Source organism: Centroberyx gerrardi, chromosome 7 (assembly GCF_048128805.1).
Source record: "Centroberyx gerrardi isolate f3 chromosome 7, fCenGer3.hap1.cur.20231027, whole genome shotgun sequence".
In the NCBI taxonomy this organism is placed as follows: domain Eukaryota; kingdom Metazoa; phylum Chordata; class Actinopteri; order Beryciformes; family Berycidae; genus Centroberyx; species Centroberyx gerrardi.
The window spans coordinates 20,348,833-20,371,423 of record NC_136003.1 but is presented as its reverse complement, the minus strand read 5'-3'; the positions used below and the strand labels follow the sequence as shown (position 1 = coordinate 20,371,423).

Below are 22,591 nucleotides of genomic sequence, written 5' to 3'. Positions count from 1 at the left end.
CATTTGATATGTAAGATGGTGGTGAGAATCTGTCAGGAGAACTTGTTAGGCTGAAGACAGATCTCTGCACAATCCTGCATAGTGGCTAATGAGGAAAACATGTCTGCTTTTTGTATTGATTTTTTTTTTTTTTTTTTTTTGCAATTATTCCTTGAAATGCTGACATTTTTTTCTCAACCACATTTAACGATACCCCTTGATGTCCGCTGAAACATTTAGTGCCTGTAGCCTACATGGTGCCAAGTTTCCAGCATTGTGATAGGCTGGTCCTCAAGTTGTAGGCAGGTGGAGCTATCTTTGTGTTCAGTTAAGCATGTTTGTTTATAGTTTGGATGCCAGAAAATTAATGGACATACCTCTTATATTATAGCCATTGCAAAAGCTATTTTACCATGATATTTAATAAGCACAAATATTGTAGAATCATTTAATTAATTTCAAATCACAAAGAATTTATTTAATAGAATGTTGTACATGATACAGAAACAATGCATTTTTTCATGTTTAAAAGCTAAAATTGGTCACTTGGTCACTTTGATTTACAAACTTTCCCTCACATAGTCACCACATGCTTTAAAATGAATTCTTTATCTTGCCAAAGCATAACTGTGATGTGCTTGGAGATTTCAACAGTACAGTGTGCTTCCCTCAGGTGAATGATGGAGGAAGGAGAGTTATAGTGTATCCCAGCTCCACCCAGTGGTTCAGTTTAACTACTACAACAAGCTATGTGTAAGTACTGCATGTCAGACTTGTATCATTCAATACTCAGGCTATCCCACAGTTAAGTGCACACCCAGCATTGGTCCAGAACAAGACGACTGAACCAGAAATGCTGGGTCTGTGCTGCACTGTGGGCCAACTAGGCTAAATGCCATCAGTCTAGGAGTCTGGTGTATTTGTGGTCCATTCTGCCAAGTAGACCACCGCTAGGAAGCATGCATTGAATTGGAGTTCAACTTTGAACAGTGAGCAGAATTTCTTTCAAAAAGGTTTATTTAGAAGAATACTGACAAAAAAATGCAAAGTTGGGTTTGTACAAAGCAAACTGATCACAGGACACGAGACACTTGCTAACAATGTTAAAATGGCACACAAAGTAGGCTATACATTTCAAGAATAGTAGATTAAAAAGCACCATTTTTCAAAACTAGAATAGAAAATGCAAAAACAATTTCTATTTGGCATATCAAGTACAATGATAATTCAGCATAACTTCATTCCTTCAGCCTCATCATTTAACACTTCTTATTTTGATTTCTGAGGATTTTTCTCATTTCCTTCAAAAAGAACACAGATATTCCAAATAAAGGCACATAGGTCCAAAGCGTGTGACAACCAAAAAAGACAAAAAAACAATTAGAAAGCGTGATACTTTGGCTGCTAAAGCGATATCTCTTTGGCACAGCTGTATGAACCGTGATAGAGACACAAGCTCTATCGCGTAAATGAGCATGACAACGTAACTTGACAACACTATGTACAAAAAGGTATGTAAAAATGTTATAAATATGTCTAAAAACCACAGACACTATGTACATCTTTGGACTGAAGCAAGGCAGGATTACTCTTCTTTGTTCTCACACATGATGGATACGTGGAAGTGAAGTGGGGTGCCAGTATGCAACAAAAGTCAATACGTCACCTGCATATTTCTAAGCACATTTTGGAGACACCCTGTCACCACTGGACACAAAGCTAATGCTGTCAAATTACTGTTTGAAAGTCAGGACACATTATTTTTCAAGTGATGGTGACAAAATTGAAATAGAGCAAAAAGGACGTCTCCAGCACTGACGGGTGTCTCCATTTTGTGTTTATCACTATCAAAGTGACGCATGCACTTTTGTTGCGTTGTTGGGATGCCAGTCTATGGTCTGTGGGCAGTAGGCACAGTGCGGTGTTGTGGTTAGGGGTCGCCTAGCTACCCCTCCTTGTTTCCTCCTCTCCTCCCTCTCTCATTCTCTCTTCCTCAGGACGATATAAATGAGGCCGCTGATGAGACTGAGAGGGAACGCCACCCAGGCCAACACGTAGGCATAGCCGAAAGCCGCACCCGGATCCCCATCTGGACTCATCACGGTGTAGATGATGGCCCCGCACATCACAAACAGGCCTAGAGAGGGCAGGGGAGAAGAGAAGAGAAGAGAAGAGAAGAGAAGAGAAGAGAAGAGGAGAGTAATGGTGGGAGGGGAAAAGACAGTGGGAAAGAGAGAGAGGCGTAACACAATAAAAGGAGAGTGTGTGTTAATTACCACTTCGTTGGTGGACTGTAAGTGACAGTTAATGATGTCACAACTCTCTGACAGTAACAGTGCATTGGCTGCCGCCTCCCACATCTGCTCAGGGCGTGACCTGTCAGTGTGCGATGAAGTCGTACTCACTGGACAAGATCTGGAAGACGGCGGTGAAGAAGAAGCGTCCGCCCTTGACCATTCTGAATAGCTGATACACAAAGGCGATGAGGGAGAAGAAGCAGAAGAGCACGGACAGGACCATGAGGGCCTGCACTGCCTGGATCCAGTCTAGAAGTCAGACAGAAACGCATGGGTTTATACTGACGGAGAGCACGGATTTGCACAGTAAACACAATTTCATCAAGGCATAATGCGTCAAATAGTATGTCAGGAGAGGTTGACAGATGCTGACTAACCTTCATCGCTGGCTGGTCTGCAGTGGTAGCCTCCATTAGTTGTGAGGCAGTTGTACCACAGATCTGTGCTCCTACCCCCACCTACAGTCCAGGCCTTGCAAACACAACAACACACAACCATATAATACTTCTGCAGCATCCAAAGTGCAGAGTAAGAGCCTAGTGCTATGATAGCCAACAGGGAGAGGTGACAATCGGACAAAAAAGAAGCTATACACTATATTTATTCATATCATGTCCTTACAAAATTTTAAAGTGGATTGAAAAATAGTAACAAGACTTCAACTTACATTGGCAGCTGTCGACACAAAGAGAAGAACCAGGATGATAAGGTGCAAGACAAGCACTCCGAGAAGGATGAGCAGCATTTTCAAGTAGATCTGCAGATGAGACACACAGGAGACACAAGAGCAGCAGTCAAGCCACACGAACCTACCGCCAAAGCCCCAGTCAGATGTGCAGCTGAACACCGGCTCATCACGACGCCAGGTGGCGCTGTTTCCTCGCTGCTGCACCAACCACAATGTTTACTTCATTTTGGGAAAAGTATCCCCTTACATTCAAACGTGAAAAGCATGAAGGGAGGACTATAATGTCTTCCTGATGGACCTGAAATGTTCCATGTTGAGCTTTAAACCGGGCTGCATAAATGAACTAAATCGATTATGATCTTGATTTTCAAAGATGGAACTTTTATAATTGGTTTACAAGTAAAAAAAATGAACTAATTAAATCTCATTAAGTGAGAGTTATGCATGGTTGCATAATATGTGAAAAATGTAGCCTACTGGAGAGAGGCCAGGCTAGATCAGTTATAAGTCACGCAAATAAACAGATGATGAGCCGTAACTAGTGATTCATGAGGAATCAATGCACGCTGCTCGAAAACAACTCAACCCATCTGCATGGAAAACATTCCAGCGTAATGCCGCCGTGCATGAGCCTGAGCCATTATCAGTATAATCTCAATAGACGCATCTAAACATACAGCGATGATAAACGACCGATTCAGTCAGTTAAAACGGCAAACTATACAGTATATCCTAGAAGCATTTTCACGCCGGAGCGAGAAGGCTATAAATAAATCCAAAGTCGATATTTAAGTCCAGGGGTGAAGTCATATTGTATGAGTGGAGAAAAAGTCAATAATACAAACAGCTCACTGAGTAAAACAAAAAGGAAAAAGCGCTCCGCAAAATAGTCCAACTTACAAAAAGGTAGAGGTTTTATTTCCGTGGAAAAGGGAGTGCTGAAGTGAAGAGTTGGGCAACTATCACTGAGTGCCTGCTCTGTAGAGCTTTCTCTTTAGCGACTCTTCCAGATGTGGCTCACACACCCCAGCCGGACTCTTTCTGTGCCTGAGAACACCGCCCTGCAGGCCCTGCACGTCACCAGAGGCCGCTCCAAAACTTTTCCCTTTTTTTTTTTTTTTTTTTTTTTTTCCCCTGTGGGAGCCTATCCCCATGAATTTCCTACTAGAGTCCAAAGGATAGTATGGGGAATTTATAATATGGTAATACACTACAGTCAATAGTTTTTTTGCATTTTTCTTTATTTGGACTATTTTCCAAATTTTAGAATAATAGTAAAGACATCAAAACTATGAAATAACACAAAGGGAATTATACAGTGACCAAAAAAAGTGTTAAACAAATCAAAACTATCTTATATTTTAGATTCTTTAAAGTAGCCGCCCTTTGTCTTGATGGAAAGGCAAAGGCTTTGGAAAGAAATTCATACATAGGCATCAACTTCACTATTTGTCTTAAAAAACTAATTTCAAGCATTTAAGCATAAACCTTTAGATCAAAATGGCTTTAAGATAATGAAAAACATAGTACATTCAATCGGGTGTGTTCAAACATTTGACTGGTAGTGTGTATTGAGCAAAGCAAAGCCTTAAAAATGCAAGTTTTGTTTTTTTTAATGGGTGACTGCTTTTGCATTCCTATAATAATAGGACTTATAGTTTGGCTATGGTATTCAATAGTGAGTTTATGGTTATCCTACTTTATGATTTTGTTTTATATCCTATGGTGTGACTATCATATTCCTGTAATATTCCTATAGGATATTAAATATACTGTAGTTTATAGTTGTGATATTTGTATGGTAGACTTCTAAAATTTATCGTAGGAGTCCTATAGGACACATAGGCCTACTCTTTTCATGAAGTGCCCTGAGGTGAATCCAGGTAAAAGCCATTATGATTTCCCTTATTAAATCTAGATAAAGAGAAACATGAGTTAGATGAGAATTTTTAAGCTTTGAGACAGTTGAGATGTGGATTGTGTGAAAGAGGCTGCAGCTCAATATCAGGAAGATGTCCCTAATATTTTGTATATTCAGTGTAGATTATAGTTTGTGGGCCACACCTTAATTCCTAACAAGTTGAGCTATAGCATGAGTGAAGTCAGGATGACTCTTTGCTTTGTTCCAGATGGTTGAACGTGGCTGGACAACCCTATTGACCTCCACTGACTGCATGAACTGTGCACACTGAGCTCTGTAAAACACATGTGTCCGGCGGTGTTCCATCCACGTATCCATCCGTCTGTTTGCGTGTGTGTGTGTGTGTGTGTGTGTTTGTGTGTGTGAACAGACCAGCCCTCTAGAGGCCCCGCGGTATGCCCAGAATGCCGGTGTGTGTGAAGCAGGCCTTCTGTTTACTCCTGCGTCTGGGGAGAGTGGGAGACTTCATCCAACGCCAAAGGGAGTTTACATGGCGCTCTACTGCACTCGTGCTAAATTGATGGAACGCCTCGGATCTCCGAGCGCACGAGACTCAAGGATGAGTGACCATGATCGAGGCGGTCGCCACCGCAGTCTGCCGTGGCTCTTCATCCCTCATTACACTGCGGTCTCAGGCCATTTCATCACAAGTGACAAAGCTGTAAAACTAAACCAAAATATAAACAACGGCAATGACAACAGTGACAAAACAACAGCCACACAATTCTGAATCCATCGTGATGCAGTGGTGATGGTGATCCAGCTGCAGTAAGGGCACGCAGCTCTGTGGTCAGGGCACAGAGCTCCCTGCCCTTCTCTCTCTCTCTCTCTCTCTCTCTCTCTCTCTCTCTCTCTCTCTCTCTCTCTCTCTCTCTCTCTCTCTCTCTCTCTCTCTCTCTCTCTCTCTCTCTCTCTCTCTCTCTCTCTCTCTCTCTCCCGCGCATTGCTGCCTCCCAGCTTGGCTCATCAGGTGGATTCCTGTGGTCTGTGTTTGTAAACACGCGAGGGGAGGAACTGCAGGCCGGTGCCGGGGCTGGCTGTGGGATGCTGGGCAAGGCACTGCCTTTACTGGCAGAGCTGGGGGCGAGGGGGGCCGACCGCTCAGCTGTATGTGTTGCTGTTTATGAAGATGTAATTGGTGCAGTGGAGTGAGTGGTCAGGAGCAGGACAGTGCCAGCAGCGGCAGCAGGGTGAGAAGTCGAACCTGACTGGCCCAGCTGGAGCAGGTGTGAGGAGAGGCTATAAATGTCCCGGTGGTCTGACAGCATTCACACACAATCCTGTGCTGTTACTCACTAACTAGAAATATACACAGCAGAATGAATGTTTTCCTGATGAAGTGCAAAGGCCCATTCACATCTAGAACGATAAAGATAATTGTAACAATACATTGTTGCTCAAGCATTCACACTACAACCATACCTGTGATAAGTTCCTGATGAAGCCATCACTACAGTGAGCTACCAAGTTCTCCCGCCCCTTCTTTCTGAGAACTTTACTTTGATTGGTCGGAAATGTTTTATTGTTGTTTCTGCATCCAGAAAGAAAAAAATTAGGCCTGAGATCAAATCAAAAATATAGTTACAGTTTTGGATGGTTTTGGAGTTATTGTTCTAAATGTGAATGGGCCTTTATAGTTATCCTTTAAGTATTTACTTAGAATGATTTAAATTATTTTATGAATTATATTTACTGTTATCGTTCTAGATGTGAATGGACCTTTAAGTGTGTAAAAAATGTGAAGAAGATGGGAAACAGTCAACAGCAGTGCAATCAAGAATCTATTTATTGATTTTACTAAAAAAATGCACATGTGGCTTCTTTTGATGACTCATTGTTACCAGTTATTGTTTGAAGTTTTAGTATGATAACTTAAATATTCCAACATGCTGGGAGGGCATACATTGCCAAAAGCCCCAATGATTGTGAGGAGGCTCTAAAAAGATACGTGTGTTTGGTTTCTCTCATTTTGCCCTGTATACCTATTAGTGCCAATCTCTTTGACTGATTACTTGGTGCTGTCGGTGGCAACTCAACCATTACCCTGAAGAGTTAAGACCTTTCTTACATGACTGATAGCACTGGAAATCATCCAAACAGACTCTGCCATTTCCCTCAAACCCATTGAATGAAAGCACGCAACTTCTCTTCCTTTCAAAGTGAAGGATTACAAAGCAAACAGGCCGGAGGAGCTCACCACTGACAACTGTAGTCACTGCCATTGTGGTGACGTTGTAGATGAAATTTCATTAAAACTGACACGCCCTGCTTCATAGAGGAATTCATCAGCACACAGATGAGGCGCAGAGAAGGAAATCACAAGCATACTGTTTTACGCTTCATGGCCTATCTGAGCATGTGAAGTAGAAAGCAGTTCCCAGTGAATGGAATATCATGGCAGACGTGCACTAAATCTTCACAGACACATATGATTGATTTGTTGCTTGATTTTATTTCAGTATGGACAGCCCATATGGGCTTACAATACACAAATGTCACATTGCAATATGTGTGTGTGTGTGTGTGTGTGTGACAAACTTATTCCTGAACAAAAATTCAGGTTTCACACAAAGTACCTTTTCTGGAACATATTTCAACACTTTTATAAGAAATTAACCAAAAGAAATTAGCAGAAACAAAAAGTTTGTACCTCAGAGCTACAGTGCTGTTTAGGTCTCAGCCATCTCTTTCCAAACACTGACAACTGAGCTTGTGCATCTACTCAACAACTCTCCTTAATATTGAGAAGGTAAATTGTTTTTTTTAGGCTTAAACGAAAGCAAAATCACTCTGGGTTCGCATCAGGGCTTGTATCAAAGTCAAGTCGAGGCTTGTATCAGAGTGAAAGTGTTTTACTGGAACAGTCTGCTGTGTCGTGGTGTGACTCAGACTCAGTTCAAGCCCAGCCCTGGTAAACGACACTGAGCTCCACCAGTGGGAGTGGCCTAGTGACTGTTTTGGACTGTTTCAGCTCCGGTATGCAGGAAAGGGACTCAGGGAAGAGTAAGGCGATTAGGGAATAGGTTTTGATTGATTTTGGACATGAGCCTGGCCTGGCTGGCTGGAGGGCGTCTTAGTGGGACAGCTGGACAGGCAATTTGACTTGTGGGGATACGAAGAGATGGTGGAACGCCCCGGTGCTCCCTCACCTCTGGAACCCACTGCCAAAACAAGAGGAAACACTCAAGCTCTGAAGTCAGCCTGGTCAAATGTCACCAGGAGTAGCTTACTACACCCATCAGGCGTGTCCAGAAAAAAATCCTTATGTCATCTATCTGACATCTGTGGGTCCCCAAAGCTGGGAAAACCTTGCAATCTAATCAGTAAAGTACTGTGAAGACACAAAGTTCAGACACTGAATAGCTCACGGAACTTCAAACTTCTGTTATAGCTTGGCTTAGTTTGGCCCATTTCTGTTGTGGTTTGGTTTGATCAGAATGCAGTATCAAATGTCTAGTTTGAGACCAAAGCCTTTTTTTCCATTGACAGCGACATTCTTTTTGTTGAGATGTTCTCTGCTTTCCAGGATGTCCACAGCTCCTTCCTCGTGGTGCCCGGCCCTCTGGGGATGAACTGGCCTCACTGTGCTGTCCTGAGTGTTTGTGTTTCGCCACTTAGTGACTATCAGATAACAGACCACAGAGCAGGCAGGAGGGGCCAGGGAGGAGCAGGGGAGGACCCAGCCCTAACTACCGCTACAGGCTTGCACACTTGGCAAGGTCATGTTAAAAGTCTGTTCACACACAATGACACTGATACTGGAATGCATGCTGACACGCACCAGGCACTGACACATAGACAAACACACTATATGTACATGCTTGCACACAACACACAATCACCCACACACACACACATACACACACACATAGATAGACATACATACAAGTTCACTGACTGGCTTCAGATGCTTTAAATACGCCCAGCCTTCACATTCCAATGCCTTCTGTCCGCAGCTTATCTTTAAAAGGTTGGTCAAAAACTCCTCTGCTGTGTGTGAGCAAGAGCAAAAATAACATACAGGTCTATGTTCAAGCATAAAGCAGGATCACATTAAAGCATCTGCGCGGTGCATGCCCCGTTTCACCTCTCCCAGTTTAAACTCTGAAGCTCCAAAATGGACCGTGACCAAGCTGAAGATCTCCACTGGCGGGGAGGCGAAATCAGATAAAGCAGGCCAAGATATTTGAGAGGGGAGCGAGCTTCGCTTCTCTCCCTTTAGACCTGGGCCTGCCCCTCTCTGAGAAGCAACAACAACCAAATAAATCACAGACGTACGCCATGACGAACTCCAGATTGTGGCACCCCAGTGATCCTAAACATGTGCTAATCATTAGCTCCTGGCTTCCTGTTGGAGTCGATGTCATCAGCATACACATCCCAATAGGCAAGACCAGCAGACTGTTGCTTAGAATCAGGGTGATGAAGGCCTCAGGGACTTGGAATGAAGCAATAAAAAGTTATGAAAGAATCCAATTTGCTCAGATTTCTACACAGGCTCTGTTATCTACGAGTAAATATCTAAGCTGCTTCAGACACACTTCATGCTTGTAAGTTCTTCAGTTGGTAAATGTCAATTTGTGAATTTTGTCTGAAAAACAATCAGAGTCATATGAGTCACCGTGCTTTGAGATCTGCAGCTAAAATCCCCTGCATTTCTGCCGCCCCAAAGAAAAAATTCTCATCTGCTTGTTATCAGTGTTTTTCTCATAACTCGCTCCTGCTACTATGCTATCTTTTCCAAGCAGTGTATCCATGCTCCTTTGACAGCTAACAGTGCAACACTTCCTTCACAAGCAGCCAAAGGATTTTGTGCCAAGAAAGGTGTTGTGCCAGCAAATATTTTCTTTCTTCCGGCGTTGCCAACACCTTGTAGTTGCTTGTAGTTACTGGGTCTACCTGGGCAATAAGGAACTGATTATGACTGGCTATTACTGTGTTAGTCTAGGCATTCATTTGTGATAGCTTCCCTCGAACACTCTGCACAACTTCTCCTGGGGTCAAAGGCCACGACAGGCCAATGTAAACACCTAGCACCAAGCTCGTTTACTTTCTGAGGAAAGATGTGTTGACATGGTTAGTGCTGGCCGAAGCAGCTCTGATAGCGATGGTACCCTGAGGTCGTCGGGAGGTCTTTACACATGGTTACACTTGGCCATGAATCTGATTAAGCGTTTGCATGAAACAGCTGGAAGGTGTGGTCAACGGATATTAGCCTCATGATAGAACAGCTAGCTAAGGGGCTGCTGCGTTGTGTGAGAGGAAGGAGGTAAAAGAGGAACATGAATACAATCATGCTTAAGCATGCTGCTAAACAGGCTGTAGTTTTATCTCTCTCTAGATCAGGGTCATTACTTATGAGTCACCCAGCCGCTGAAACTTGACACCGGGAGGCAGACGGAATCCAGTGTTTGGGTTTCCCGTTGGCGTTTGTAGAGGAAGATGGCTGGTCAAACTGGTTTGGCTTTTGGATCATGGGATACACACAGGATAGCTAGCCTGGTGACTGTTTAGTGGGCTGGCCAAGGGAAACTGTGGTCAAACAGCAGAGCCTGCTGGAGTAGTGAATCTGTCTTGCGTGTGCTCATCCGTCGGCTCTGGTCTGGACTGCCGCCCAGAGCAGCCACTCACACAACAGCCGCACCGCACCCACTGACAGCTCCTCTCAGTGGCAGAGTGGAGGAGGGAAGGGTAGATTGATAAATTCTGACAGATACAGCGATGCACCGGCATGCGTTATAAATCCACACATGAATGATACACACACACACGGAAAACACACACGCACAAACTCACAGCCAAACCCTAACACAAGTGGAATTACTGGACTTGTAAGAACCTTCCATTACAGTCATTCATTCCCTAACCCCAAGACCTAACCTGCCCAGCCTAAACCCTTACCCTTAACCCTAAGTAATAAGCTGACATTTTCATATAAATATGACAGTTTTGCTACTCTCTTTTGCCAATTTATATAACACAATAGTGATTTAACCAATACCCAATTCATGAAAGTTTTTAAATTTTGCTACATTTAATGTTCTGAACACCTGGTGTTGGATAGGTTTCACCCAGGAAAAATCCTCTGTGCACAGGGAGTGATGTGTTAAACGTTTCCCGCAAACAGCAGTTTTTTGGAATAAGTAGAAGAACTGGGTAGTTAGCATGAGCAGTGTTAGCCACCATGGCTAACCAGACTGTTACCCACAGAAACTCAAAAATGTATCACAGAAAATCCAAGGAAAAAGACGTCACAGAACTGGCAACACTGTTGGTTGACAAGTGATCTCTGGGAAGTGTAGTGAAACACATGTAGTAAAACATAGAAACTATTGCTTATCACCAAAGATGTCGCCAAAATCCCCAAAATGTCACAGATTACAACTTTAACCTAACCCTAGTTCTAACCCTAACGTTGCATTCAGTTGATTATGTGACAATAGCATGAATTGGACATTTTAACATCTAATGGTTACGTTTAGGAAAGTAAAACAACTTTGGTTAAGGCTACAGTTAAGGTTATGGTTAAGGTTAGGCAACTAAAACAATTTGGTTATGGTTAGGGAAAGGCTTTGGTCATGGTTAAATAAGAAAAACCCTGTCTAACCGTAACCCAACATCAAGATGCACAAGTTATTCTTTGATAGGAAAACAAAATACAATTCAAATTAGCATGAGAATGTATAGTTAATTATATTTCTCTGTGGGATGTTATCCTAATCAACTTCAGCACCACCCACAGTGTATCAAAAGTGGCCAAGTCATCAACTACATTGATGGCAGTGTGAATGCAGTGTAACTCAAACTCTAAAGTAGCCCCTTTTTTAAGTGAGGATCTGAGGATCTTCCAAGATGTCCGCCATGCCCCCAAACGTCCTTATTTTTCATACTCATAACTCAAACTGGTCCTCACATGTATAGTAAGAATATTACTACACAACTAGCGGAAGAACTATTTGGCCTATTGGGACAGAGACAGAATACAGCAAAGGCCCGTACTACTCCGGCAGGATATAAGACATAGCAGATCCCACCCACTCCCATCCCAGTCTAACCTCGCTCTTGATCCAGAGTGATGAGGGATGTTGGGATGTATTGTTATGCTTTATGCATTCCAGATGAGACCTTGGTCTGCTCCCCCACCCATGTGAGTGTTTCAAAACATGTGTTCCGCTCAGTTCCTTTATGTAATGAGGTTCACCCTTTCATGACAAAAAAAAAAAAAAAAAAAAGTTGGGTGTGGTTGAAAACAAGAAGTACGGCTGCAAAAGAAAGAAAACAATATCTTTACATTTTCAACACTCACTATGTCCTTTCTTCATCTATTCCTCCTATTGGAGAAGTGTGACTCTAAATAGGGCCTTAGCCATCTTCCAAGACCAAAAACTGAGGTTTAGTATGCGCAAGCGGAAAAATTACATTAAATCCCGTGCTTGGCCATATGGTGTAGGCAAGGGCTGAACTCAGAGAAGAAAATATAGCATGGCAGTTTGGATTCAACTTTTTTTTTTTTCAGAGTTGTGGGGGGATGGGATGGAAAGACTTAATTGGAAACAGCAGTTGTTTTTTTTATTTTTCCATTATAAAGTTACCCTTTCAAAACAATTACCTGGGCTCTCATTACAGTGGGCCTATAGCTCAACTTCAGCCTTGTTAAAAGAGCTGGGCTCCTGCAAGACTTAATGTCAGTCTATTGGGCTTAATAACCACACGTATAGTATTATAACTCCCACAAGTACAAACATATGCAGGCTACATACTACGAAAACAGTCACAAGCGGGCACAAGACATTAGTTACACACATATGCTCTGGAAGAAAGTCACACATTTGTACCCACAAACAAAATCGCTCTCTCTTTTTCTCTCTCTCTCACTCTCTCTCTCTTTCACACATATGCACACGCATACATACACACACACAAGCCAACCAAAAAAATACACACGCAGTCACACAATGCAGCTGCAGTTTGACACCCTACAATGCATCTTCAGGGACGTGGGGGTTTTCCAAGGAGAGCATTTAATTCTCTGAGGTCATGGTTGGGTTTGTAGATCTCCAGTCTGTAAAAACTACACACATGGCTGTGGGAGGAGGGAGTGGGCTGGGCCGGCCTCGGCCTGAGAATCACCAGACTGAATATGGTGTAATTGTTGCACACTGCTTTGACTGGAAACTCTGCGAAAAACTGGAAACTCAGCGGTGGTGACGGTAAAACTGTTTCACCTCTTGGCTCCATATTGAAGTTAACCGTATCCAAAGAATATCTGCGTGACAAACGAGAGGGAGCTGACTGCCAACCCTCTCAGTGTGCTTATTGAATTTTAACTCGTTCATTCATTTCGAATTTTAATGAGGAGTGTGAGGTGATCAGCGCCACAGTGCCACAGCATAACGACACAAGAATGACCAGTGCTAAATTTCCTAGTTTGTGACCAGGAAATTCCTAATCCTATCAGCATTACTTTCCATTGAGTAGCCCTTCCTCCATGGTGTGAGTGCGGTGTCTGCCTGAAAGTTGCTGTCTGGCTGGCTCTCCTCCCCCAGTGAGAACTGATGGGACAGGCAGCAGACGACAGGCAGCTGGAGGGACCATAACACACGCACACACACACACACACACACAGACACACAGACGCAGGCCACCCTGGTCACACCCAAGGCATCCCAAGCATGCAGGGCCAGGCACTCACACAGTGCTCTCTAAATATGCCCTAAGGCACTGTGTGTGACTCACTCCCACTATCCATGTCTCTCTGTGTGTGTATGTATATGTATAGAGACGGGGCAATGTTTGATGGTGTTAAAAAAGGGTAGCAGTGTATGAGCAGAGCGTTCCACAGTGTAGAGCGTGTGTTGGCCGGCTTTGGACATGCTGTATGTGGCTGATGAAGGGCTCCGTTGAGAATAGGAGGAAGGATGGATAGAGCTGTAACAGTGGGCTGAGTGTCTCTCTCTCCTCTTAGCTATCCTCCCATCCCAGGGGCCAGCGGCACGGTGACCTCACCCTGCCTCCGCCCCAAACACTCCCCCACCAGCACTTCCTGGCTGGCCCTGAGCTGCAGCACAGCTGGAGCATGCAGCGGGAGAATAGTGAAAAAGCCGATTTGGACGATGATTACTTAAACATTCCTTTTTCTATTCGTTTCCATCGCGCGCCGATCTGCTCACTACAGTCGGTCAAACACGCACATAGAGTACGCGCGCGCACACACACACGTATCCACACCCCACATGGGCTCGCACAGCCCCACTCCCATAAACTTTGAGGTTTACACTGTCAACATGACGTCTTTCTGGAGTTTGTAGTGTGAATGAGGCACTGCTTGACTTGAGCTGAATCTGGTACAACTCTCTCTGCCTCTTTGAGCATCCCTGCAATCTGTCAATCAGAGTAAACAGCTACAGATGGAGAGGGTGGAGGAGGCTTTACCCGGGCTTTACCATGCTAGATCCACCGCCAAGAGGCAGTCGTCTGACGCAGCGAAGCCAGAAGGTGGCCTCATGCTCAGCTGCATCGTCCACGTTCGGAGCCAGACACGCCTCTATATCACATGCAAAAACCGTCCGACGCCGAGTGTTTATGTTTAAAATAAACACCGCAGATAGATTTAAATCTCAAGTTTAAATCCACCCGTGGCAGAAAGAAAAATGTCTCGCAACACATGTGTGAATGTTTGGGTTGATGAAGAGATCAAATGATTGTGCGGCGCTGTTTTTGAGGTTCCGTGTGGCTGTGTGTGTGTTTTATTGTAACATTTACTGGCTCGGCGAGGAACATTTATCACACGCAAACACACGCGCACACACACACACACACACACATACACTTGCACTTGCATTTACACTTGCACATAGGCTACACTTCAGAGAGAGAAAGAAAAAGAGGCAGAGAGAATTTGATTTTCCATACTGTGTCTAGCCTGTATTTTCATAGAATAATATTATTTGTAAGACATTGGTTTTTATCCAGTATTTGACTTTGATTGAACATTTACATTTTTAGTATGCATGTCTTGATATGCACACTGTCATGGCATGCAGGACAGCGGCTTCGCTGATAACCCATATTTACCACAGGTGTTCAGTCTTTTTTTCTGACTTTGGTCATTAATTACTGCAAACAGGCAAAATGACTCCTTGAAAAGTTAAACATAGAGCAGATAAATATATATCTGTGAGTGTTCAATTGATGTTTTGGACTTTCAAAATCACTCACTTAAGTCACTATGCAGGACACCCTGGTCAGCTAGTATTGCAGCTTGGCTGCTTGTTCCTGAACTGATATGGGGTATGCGTGCTAAAAAGTGAAGTGTTTAACTGTTCTGCTGAAGTGAAATGTGGATGCTACATAATTCAGTCATTGAATAATCAGAAGGAAGGAAATAAACACAACCCACACACACACATAGACACACACACATAGCATCTGTCTGTGGTCTGCCAGCTCTGATTGCTTGTGTAAACTTAACAGGTCCCATGGCTGTGGAGGAGGAGGAGAGTCGGAGCCTGGCCTGCAGGACTGCGGACAGAGCCAGTGTCGGGTGGACTTTTCCCCCTCTCCTCTCCAGCTCAGCCCGCAGGGAGCCACAGCCAGAGGGAGGGGAGCACAAATGGGATGACGGAGTTGTTAAATGGAAGAACAACACCCAGTACAGTACATTTTAAAATCATCTCTCCACATGTGTAGCCTGTACGCTGCACTTGGGGCCTCTTCTCGGCTCTTCCCTGGTGTCGTTCTCTATCTCTGGACACACCCTGATTTATGATGCTGCGGTGAGATCTGAGGAGGGAAAACGAACGAGCCTTGAAGTCGCTGCAGTGTTTCCACGAGTGATCTGGAGGTTCCGCATATAAAGAGGTCTGAAAACAGGAAGGTGATGGACTGTAATGGAAAAGTCTGTCTGATTGGCTCAGCCAGTGCTGATATTAGTGGGTGCACTATGAAATCACTGTGGTTTGCCCTATGCGAACAGTGGACGCTGTGTGCCTTATAAAGCTGATGGAGGAATGCACAGAGGCCAGAACCCACCCCTCGTCTCGCAGGGCCAAGTCTGAAGTAAGAGGTGAATTGGGGGACTGGAGAGTTTAAATACCCTTTAATTTAGCCACAAAGTCGGAAGTCTTTTGAGGTGATGTCCTCGGTTGCGTAAGAAGTTGTCCTTTTTGACACTTGCTTGGAAGAGCAAAAAAATTAACACTTCAGAAGGAATATCTGCTCAGGGAGAACTTTAATCTAAAGCAGAAATGAGAATTCGAAAAGCTGAAATTAGTTTGGCAGAACTTGCCAATGTTCAGCAGTCTACTTTTGTACATTCAAGGCCAAAATGAAAAAAAATATCCTTTGAGTGTGAAAAATAAAAGAGGTGCTGAATAAAAGAAAAGGGTTGAATAAAAGGAACCACTTATTGCCTTATAATCATCACTCCAAATCAACACATTTTCTGAAAGGCACATCCATCTCTAAGAATGTACGTCCTTCAGTTCCTCCTCTCCCTGCAGAGAATGAGTGGGTAGTATTAGTCATTATGGCAGCAGAGAAGGAAGATTAAGTTGAAGAAGGACTACAGGGTCAAAGTTTAACGTTGGCCTATGGGAAGTGACCCTCTGTGATCCCTCACTTCCTGGTCAGCTTTAGACCATCTCTCTTCACAGTAGGCATGCAGTGTCTGCCAAACAAGGAGGGTATTGTGTGGACATACGGCCTCTGCTGGGACGGCGCCAAGTATTGACAAGGATGTAGCCTCACTATGTGATCAACATCTGAGGTCTCTTTTTATCAACACTGGCTAACTCTGCTCATTGATGAAAGGGAAATAAGTCAATTTTTTCTCTCAATTAAACCTTTTAAGATGTATCGTAAATCCCATAACTCCAATTTCTTTTGCTGTTGAAAATAATATATATATATTTTTTTTACACCAATCACATACTGTATATGAACAGAGGCAACTGAAGACATCATATAATAAGGTTTAATCATATGCACAGCTTCTCAAAGAAGACCGTTGCCAAGTAACAAAATATACAAATATGTACCAATGGAAGCCTGCACAAGGTTATAGTAACACCCATATATAAACATAAAAAAAATAAATACATGTAGCGCTCTGCTTAAGTGACATATTATTCAAGTTGAATGTTTTGTATATTATCAAAAATGTTTTTTGGAGATACAAGGTTTACATTTGACAGCGACCACAAGAATGTGGGTATGTGGAGGAGTATATGTGCGGGGGCACACAGGCTGCTATCCTCCCTTCATTGCCAGCCAGCCGTGGACGGGCCTTGGCGGGGAAGCGGCCCGAGGCAGACATGAGGGGGGTCGGAGCAGCGGAGCCCCCAGCCCCATCCGATGTGGTCATGGCTCAGTGCGGGCCAGGCCGGGCCTCCTGGGGACGCACATGGCTGCAGGAGCTGCTCTTCTCTTCAGCAGAGTGAGACAGGGTTAGAACAGTATTACACAGACAGAAGCAGAGAGAATGGAAAATGAGGGGATGAATCATTGTTTCTGTGATTGTGGTAAAAATGAGTCGTCTACTTTCGGATGTTAGTGCTACATGCTGGGCGAAAAGGGTACGATGAATCCAAAGAGATCGCTCTGGAAGTTGATATAAAGATGATTTACTTTGAACTGAAAATAATTACATCAAAACGTGGCCGAATGGCAGCTTAATATGTTGGAATATATTAGCCCAGCTGTTTGCTCATTCATAGTGAAAAAGAACAATAAAACTCTGTTGACTACATGGTTTTATCCCTGCTGTGTTGAAGGCTGATTTAGCAATTCTGGCTGCGCTAGACGGAAAAACACATTTTAAGACAGAAGATTTGAGTCCAGCCCAAAGAAGTTATGACACAATCTCCAGATTTATAAAGGAAACTGCTCATTGCACAAGGACTGGAGAAGAATGAGTGAGACAGGACCAATGTTTCCCTTGGAATAACTTTTCCATCTGAGAAAGCCATACCCAGAATCTGAGTTACCTGCGCAAGCAACAAATCCCTGAGAGGGACGACTGCACTGATGTTTAGAGGATGGGGTGATTTTTTTTTCCACAATCCTCCGCACAGGCATCTGAAGCTCTTTAAAGGGAGGACACTGGAGAAGCTTGTACCTCCCCCCACCATGTGTGTGTGGTCTGCTGCTGCCATCGCTGCAGATCCAGGGTTGAGGGGTCGGGGGGTCAACGCTGGGTACTGGAATGTTTATGTTCCCTGCTCCTGTTAACACCAATATCCGTTGCGCTCTAGCCTGCGATCCTAGCTGAATACCTTGGCCTTTCTTCGAGGACACAAAGGAAAAATGTTTTGCTAATGATTTAGTTAGTTAGTTTGATTGTTTTCCCGTTTAGTTTTGTCATTTCAACCTTTGGAGATTGAACTAAAGCGCGATGTGGAATACTTGAAAGGGCAAAGAGAAATGACTCTACTGATAAGTGTTGAGATTTAATCGATAACAAACCAGCCATCGCCCTCGCTGTAGGAGGAGAGACAGTTGAGCAGGGGTGTCTTTATCGAATGCATAATGAGAATACATGGATAATAACTCAGATTTGATATTAATACAGTGAGACATATTATCCTAGCAGATAACGAGAGAAGACTAAACGACCTTTACATATAAACAACATTATATTCTGCTGAAATTGACAGTTAAAACACAAATCTTATTCCCTGGCAGATGAACTGTTCCACAGATTTCTTTTGTCTGTAACCCTGTTCTTTCTGTCATACTTTCTTTCTTTCTTTCTGACTCTGTACATCACTCTGAAAACGTATCTTGGCAGTTCAGATGACACACATAATCTCAAAGGCGGGCTTTCTCACTCGGGTACAGTATGCCCTCCCAGATACTGTGCATACATTTGGTCAGAGATATGTGTATGAAAGCTTGGGAAAGGATGTCTGGATGGCATCCAGTTCTTCTTTCTCGCTCCCAACCACAAACACACACTCGGGGCTTTGGACCGTAGCGCTCGCCTTCCAACTCTGTGCCAGCAAACAACTCCATACACTCTCTATCTCTCTCTATCTCTCTCTCTCTCGCTCTCGCTCTCTCTCTCTCTCTCTCTCTCACACACACACACCACACCCACACGCTCCACCACCTCTCTCCCTCAGTGCAAAACTGCATGGCAGAAACGCCTGTTTGTTTATGACCCATAAAAAAGTACTTGCAAAAAAACTGCTGCAAACATAAAAGAAAAATGTTGGGGCGGCTCGGGTTGGGGTGACTCTGGGGAGTGGTCCGGATTGGGGGGCGGGGTGGGGGTCTCACACGCTAGTGTGTATGTGTAGATATGGGAGGGGAGAGGGAGCAGAGCCAAGCAAAAGGCGGTAGATGAACAATTATGCATTCTGTTCCTCTTCTCCCCCATCCCCCACTTTTTTACTTCCCCTCTCCCTCCCTCGTCCGCCCCCACCTTTCCTTCCCCAGTCCCCTCCACCAGCAGGTTGTTTAATGCTTTCCAGATTTCAGCATGCCGTCGGCCTCCTAGAAGAATTGCAAGTCTGCTCATGGAATTTGGCGGAAAAGGCTCCGGGTCTAGGCCGGGGCTGCTGGCATACTAAACCTGAAGGCAGTGAGCGCCTCCCATTGGCCGCGGGAAAAAGAAAATACGTTTCTCAAAGAGAGTTGGAACCCAAGGGGAAATGACATTTGACAGCCACTGAAGCAGATGAGAAACTACATCCAGGGTGTTTGAGAGTGAGAAACAGCTGCAAGCCAGACTCCAATTACAACGAGACTCTACGGGGGGAGGGACGTGACATCACGTCCCCCCCCCCCCAACAAATCAGTGGTCTCCTGTGTTAAGTTCAAATGTGTGGGACAACTACTGCTTCTTAACGCAATTCATCCAAATAATCTCATTGGACAGTCTTGTTAAGGAGCTGGAGAATTTTTGCTTTTAATTTGTTGCAGACACTGTAAACCTAAAGGCTATTTAAAATATATATTTTAAAAAGCAACTGATCAGCCAACATGGTTTAGGCCTTTGACAAATTATTTGAGCGTGAGATGATACATTCATTAGATGAATATACACACTCAGTCGGAACTACCCATACCCTAAAGTCAGATCGTATTTCAGTGATTACAGAGACACACCCATCACCAGATGTGGGCTGCACACAACCACTAGATGGCAGTAGATAACAAGAGTTGGACAGAGTGAGTGAGCCGGTCCATGATGCTGGATCAGCAGCATAAGGCAATGAAAGAATTCAGTGATAAAATGAAGACTTGTTGAAAGACGTGGTGACTGGTGAAGATTTAGTCTCTCTCTCTCTTTCAAACAAACAGGCAAGCAAACAATCTGTAAAAGACTAATAGCTTCATACAGACAGAGAAAAGTAGGATCAATAGCGCCACTGGTTTATATTGATCACAACAATCAATATAAATGGCCTGTTCTTAGCGCAAGCATAAGAATAACGGCTTTTATTTTTTTCTGGCCCTCTGGTAGACTGAGCTCTGTGGCATAATGTGACTGAGAAAAACTGAAAGTGGAAAGAGATAAAACGTCCCAGCCAGATAAGGAGGAGGTGAAGGGCAGAATGAGAATAAGACTGACACCGAAGAGGAATGGAGCTGTTTTAATGCGAGGGGATCCAGGCTGAAGTCTTCAACAGTCAGCCGGAAGCGTGAACAAAATTGAACTCTGCTCCATACTCTGGGCTGTGGAGTGTTTAATAGTTTACTATGGATGATAGACATAGCAGGGCTTACTGCTATGTTGTCTATAGTGAGAGTCCATGATAGCGGCTATATGCTCTCCTCCCACGGGATGGCAAGGGTCGTCCAACCTCTAACCAGCATGGCGAGAAGACATCACGTCCCATCACCGTTCATCAATCCAGCCATCTGTGATCAGGTAGCCCGCCAGGACAAAGAGATGAAACATTTCCCCCTCTCTGTCGTCCATCCTGCCCCCATCCCCCCCATCTGTCCCCATGGGTGACATTGAGGGAGACCAAGTCCAGCTGCTCCACGGGGGCACAAGGGGGTCAGAGGCACCTCCAGCAACACAAACCATAAAACAGGCCTTTTTTCATGGCTGAAGTAGATAAATGCTTCAACAAAGGCCAATTTTTACTGTAAAACAAGAATATTCTTTTCTTTAACTTTTACATTTTGGCCTGTTCTCCCCGCCCCCACATACACCCATGAGTCATCACATCATTCTCCGCTTGCACAGCTAATGCTTCGGAGAGACACGTCCAACTATGCCTCAATTGCTTCCTTCCTTCCTCTACTGGGAGACCCCAAGAATAGCAAGAGGAAGCAGGAGGCACTCGACGAATTCCTTTGTAAACGCTGCTTGATTGAGTTGCACTTCACATGGACCGCAACATGTACTGCATTATCTTCTGAGTTATCGAGACAAAATGAAAAGATCACGAGGCAGTAACAACACACAGGAGTAAAGATGTTCAGCTTTTCTTTTATTGAAAAATATAGGTTATTTCGGATAATACGGAAAAAAGGACTGTAAATATACATTATTCTTACACAAAGAAGAAATAGTAAGGCATAATAATATACAACATCGTACAGGAAAGGGCAACAAACTCCACATAAAACTTCCCATTCACACAGAATCTTCTCAAAATTACTGAAGCATGGACAGGACTGAATATTTGACTGCTGAGCAAGTGAAATATGCTTAGCCTTACTTAAAAATAATATTTAGTGTTTCAGTGACTGGGAACATAAATATCCAGTTATTAAATTCATTGTTTTCCTTTCTTTTCTGCAGGAGATTGAGTCTTTGAACAATATTTAATTACACTCTTCTTGTATTTTTCAAGACTTAGTATTTTTCATCAACTTAATTTCAACAGACAGGAAGATTTGACAGGCTCCCGCAACAGTCAGCTCCATAACTAAAATTATTTGCGGCTAGAAATTGTGATTTGGCACAACTGTCAGTTTCAGTTACGGCAGTGAAACCAGTCAACACCACTCAAACTCAGTAATCTAGCCATGGTTTTTAATGATGCAAGAGATGCAGTCGAGTTGCTGTAGCACTCACTGCAGCTTGCATAAAAATAACAAGCTATTTTCTTAATGCTCATGCATCTGCGGCTGTGTCTTCTCTTTCAGAACACAACAAAACAAACATAGCAACGTTTTTTTCAAATATATAAAACAACAGGTAACAATAAACACCAAATACTAGTGTCTGGTTTAACTGTGCCTGCTGGTTCACTGGTGTTGTTCAACAACGCATAACCTAAAACCCTCCTCACAAGTAGTGGTGGAAACTGGATTCTACCTGAAGGCCGCCTAAGGACTACAGAGGAGTCCACAATCTTTCGCAAACTCAGTTCAGCTGCACCATTGCAGCTGCTCGGATGTAGACAAACAAGGAAGGAAGTGGTTATCAAAACACGTTTCAGTTCCAACTTGATTGCAAAAATAATGACAGATAAGTAGAAGGAGGATACCCTATTCATGTCAGTTCAAAGAAATCTGTATAACCGTCTTAATTATGACTTCAGCTGTATCCAGGGTGAAAAAAGTGATTTGTTGGTGGGAAAATGGAAAAACAAACACCTTCTTACCCACAGTCTACAGTCTACCCCTCTCCAGTTTGGTACACGCTGCTCCTCACCACTCTGGCTTCCTGTAGTAACACCATGGTTTATAGTTACTGCAGGCCAATGCTTCTCCATTAGCTTTACAGCCCTGCTAACTCTA

General features: G+C 43.7%; 1 protein-coding gene across 2 annotated transcripts in view; it reads right to left on the bottom strand.

Annotated features, from left to right (window-relative positions):
• Nucleotides 1–435: 435 nt before the first annotated feature.
• Nucleotides 436–22,591, bottom strand: part of LOC139929832 (peripheral myelin protein 22-like) — a 111,016-nt gene continuing 88,860 nt past the window's right edge. Inside the window, exons 2-6 of one of the 2 annotated variants that reach the window (XM_071922879.2) lie at nucleotides 3,865–3,949; nucleotides 2,944–3,033; nucleotides 2,654–2,747; nucleotides 2,385–2,525; nucleotides 436–2,116 (exon numbers count right to left, since the gene is read on the bottom strand). In XM_071922879.2, the coding sequence (XP_071778980.1) occupies nucleotides 1,959–2,116; nucleotides 2,385–2,525; nucleotides 2,654–2,747; nucleotides 2,944–3,021 (471 nt within the window). In that variant the 5' untranslated portion in view covers nucleotides 3,022–3,033; nucleotides 3,865–3,949 and the 3' untranslated portion in view covers nucleotides 436–1,958. Of the gene's footprint in view, nucleotides 2,117–2,384; nucleotides 2,526–2,653; nucleotides 2,748–2,943; nucleotides 3,034–3,864; nucleotides 4,006–22,591 lie in introns of those variants that run through there. The other variant, XM_078284966.1, reaches the window with a different exon arrangement.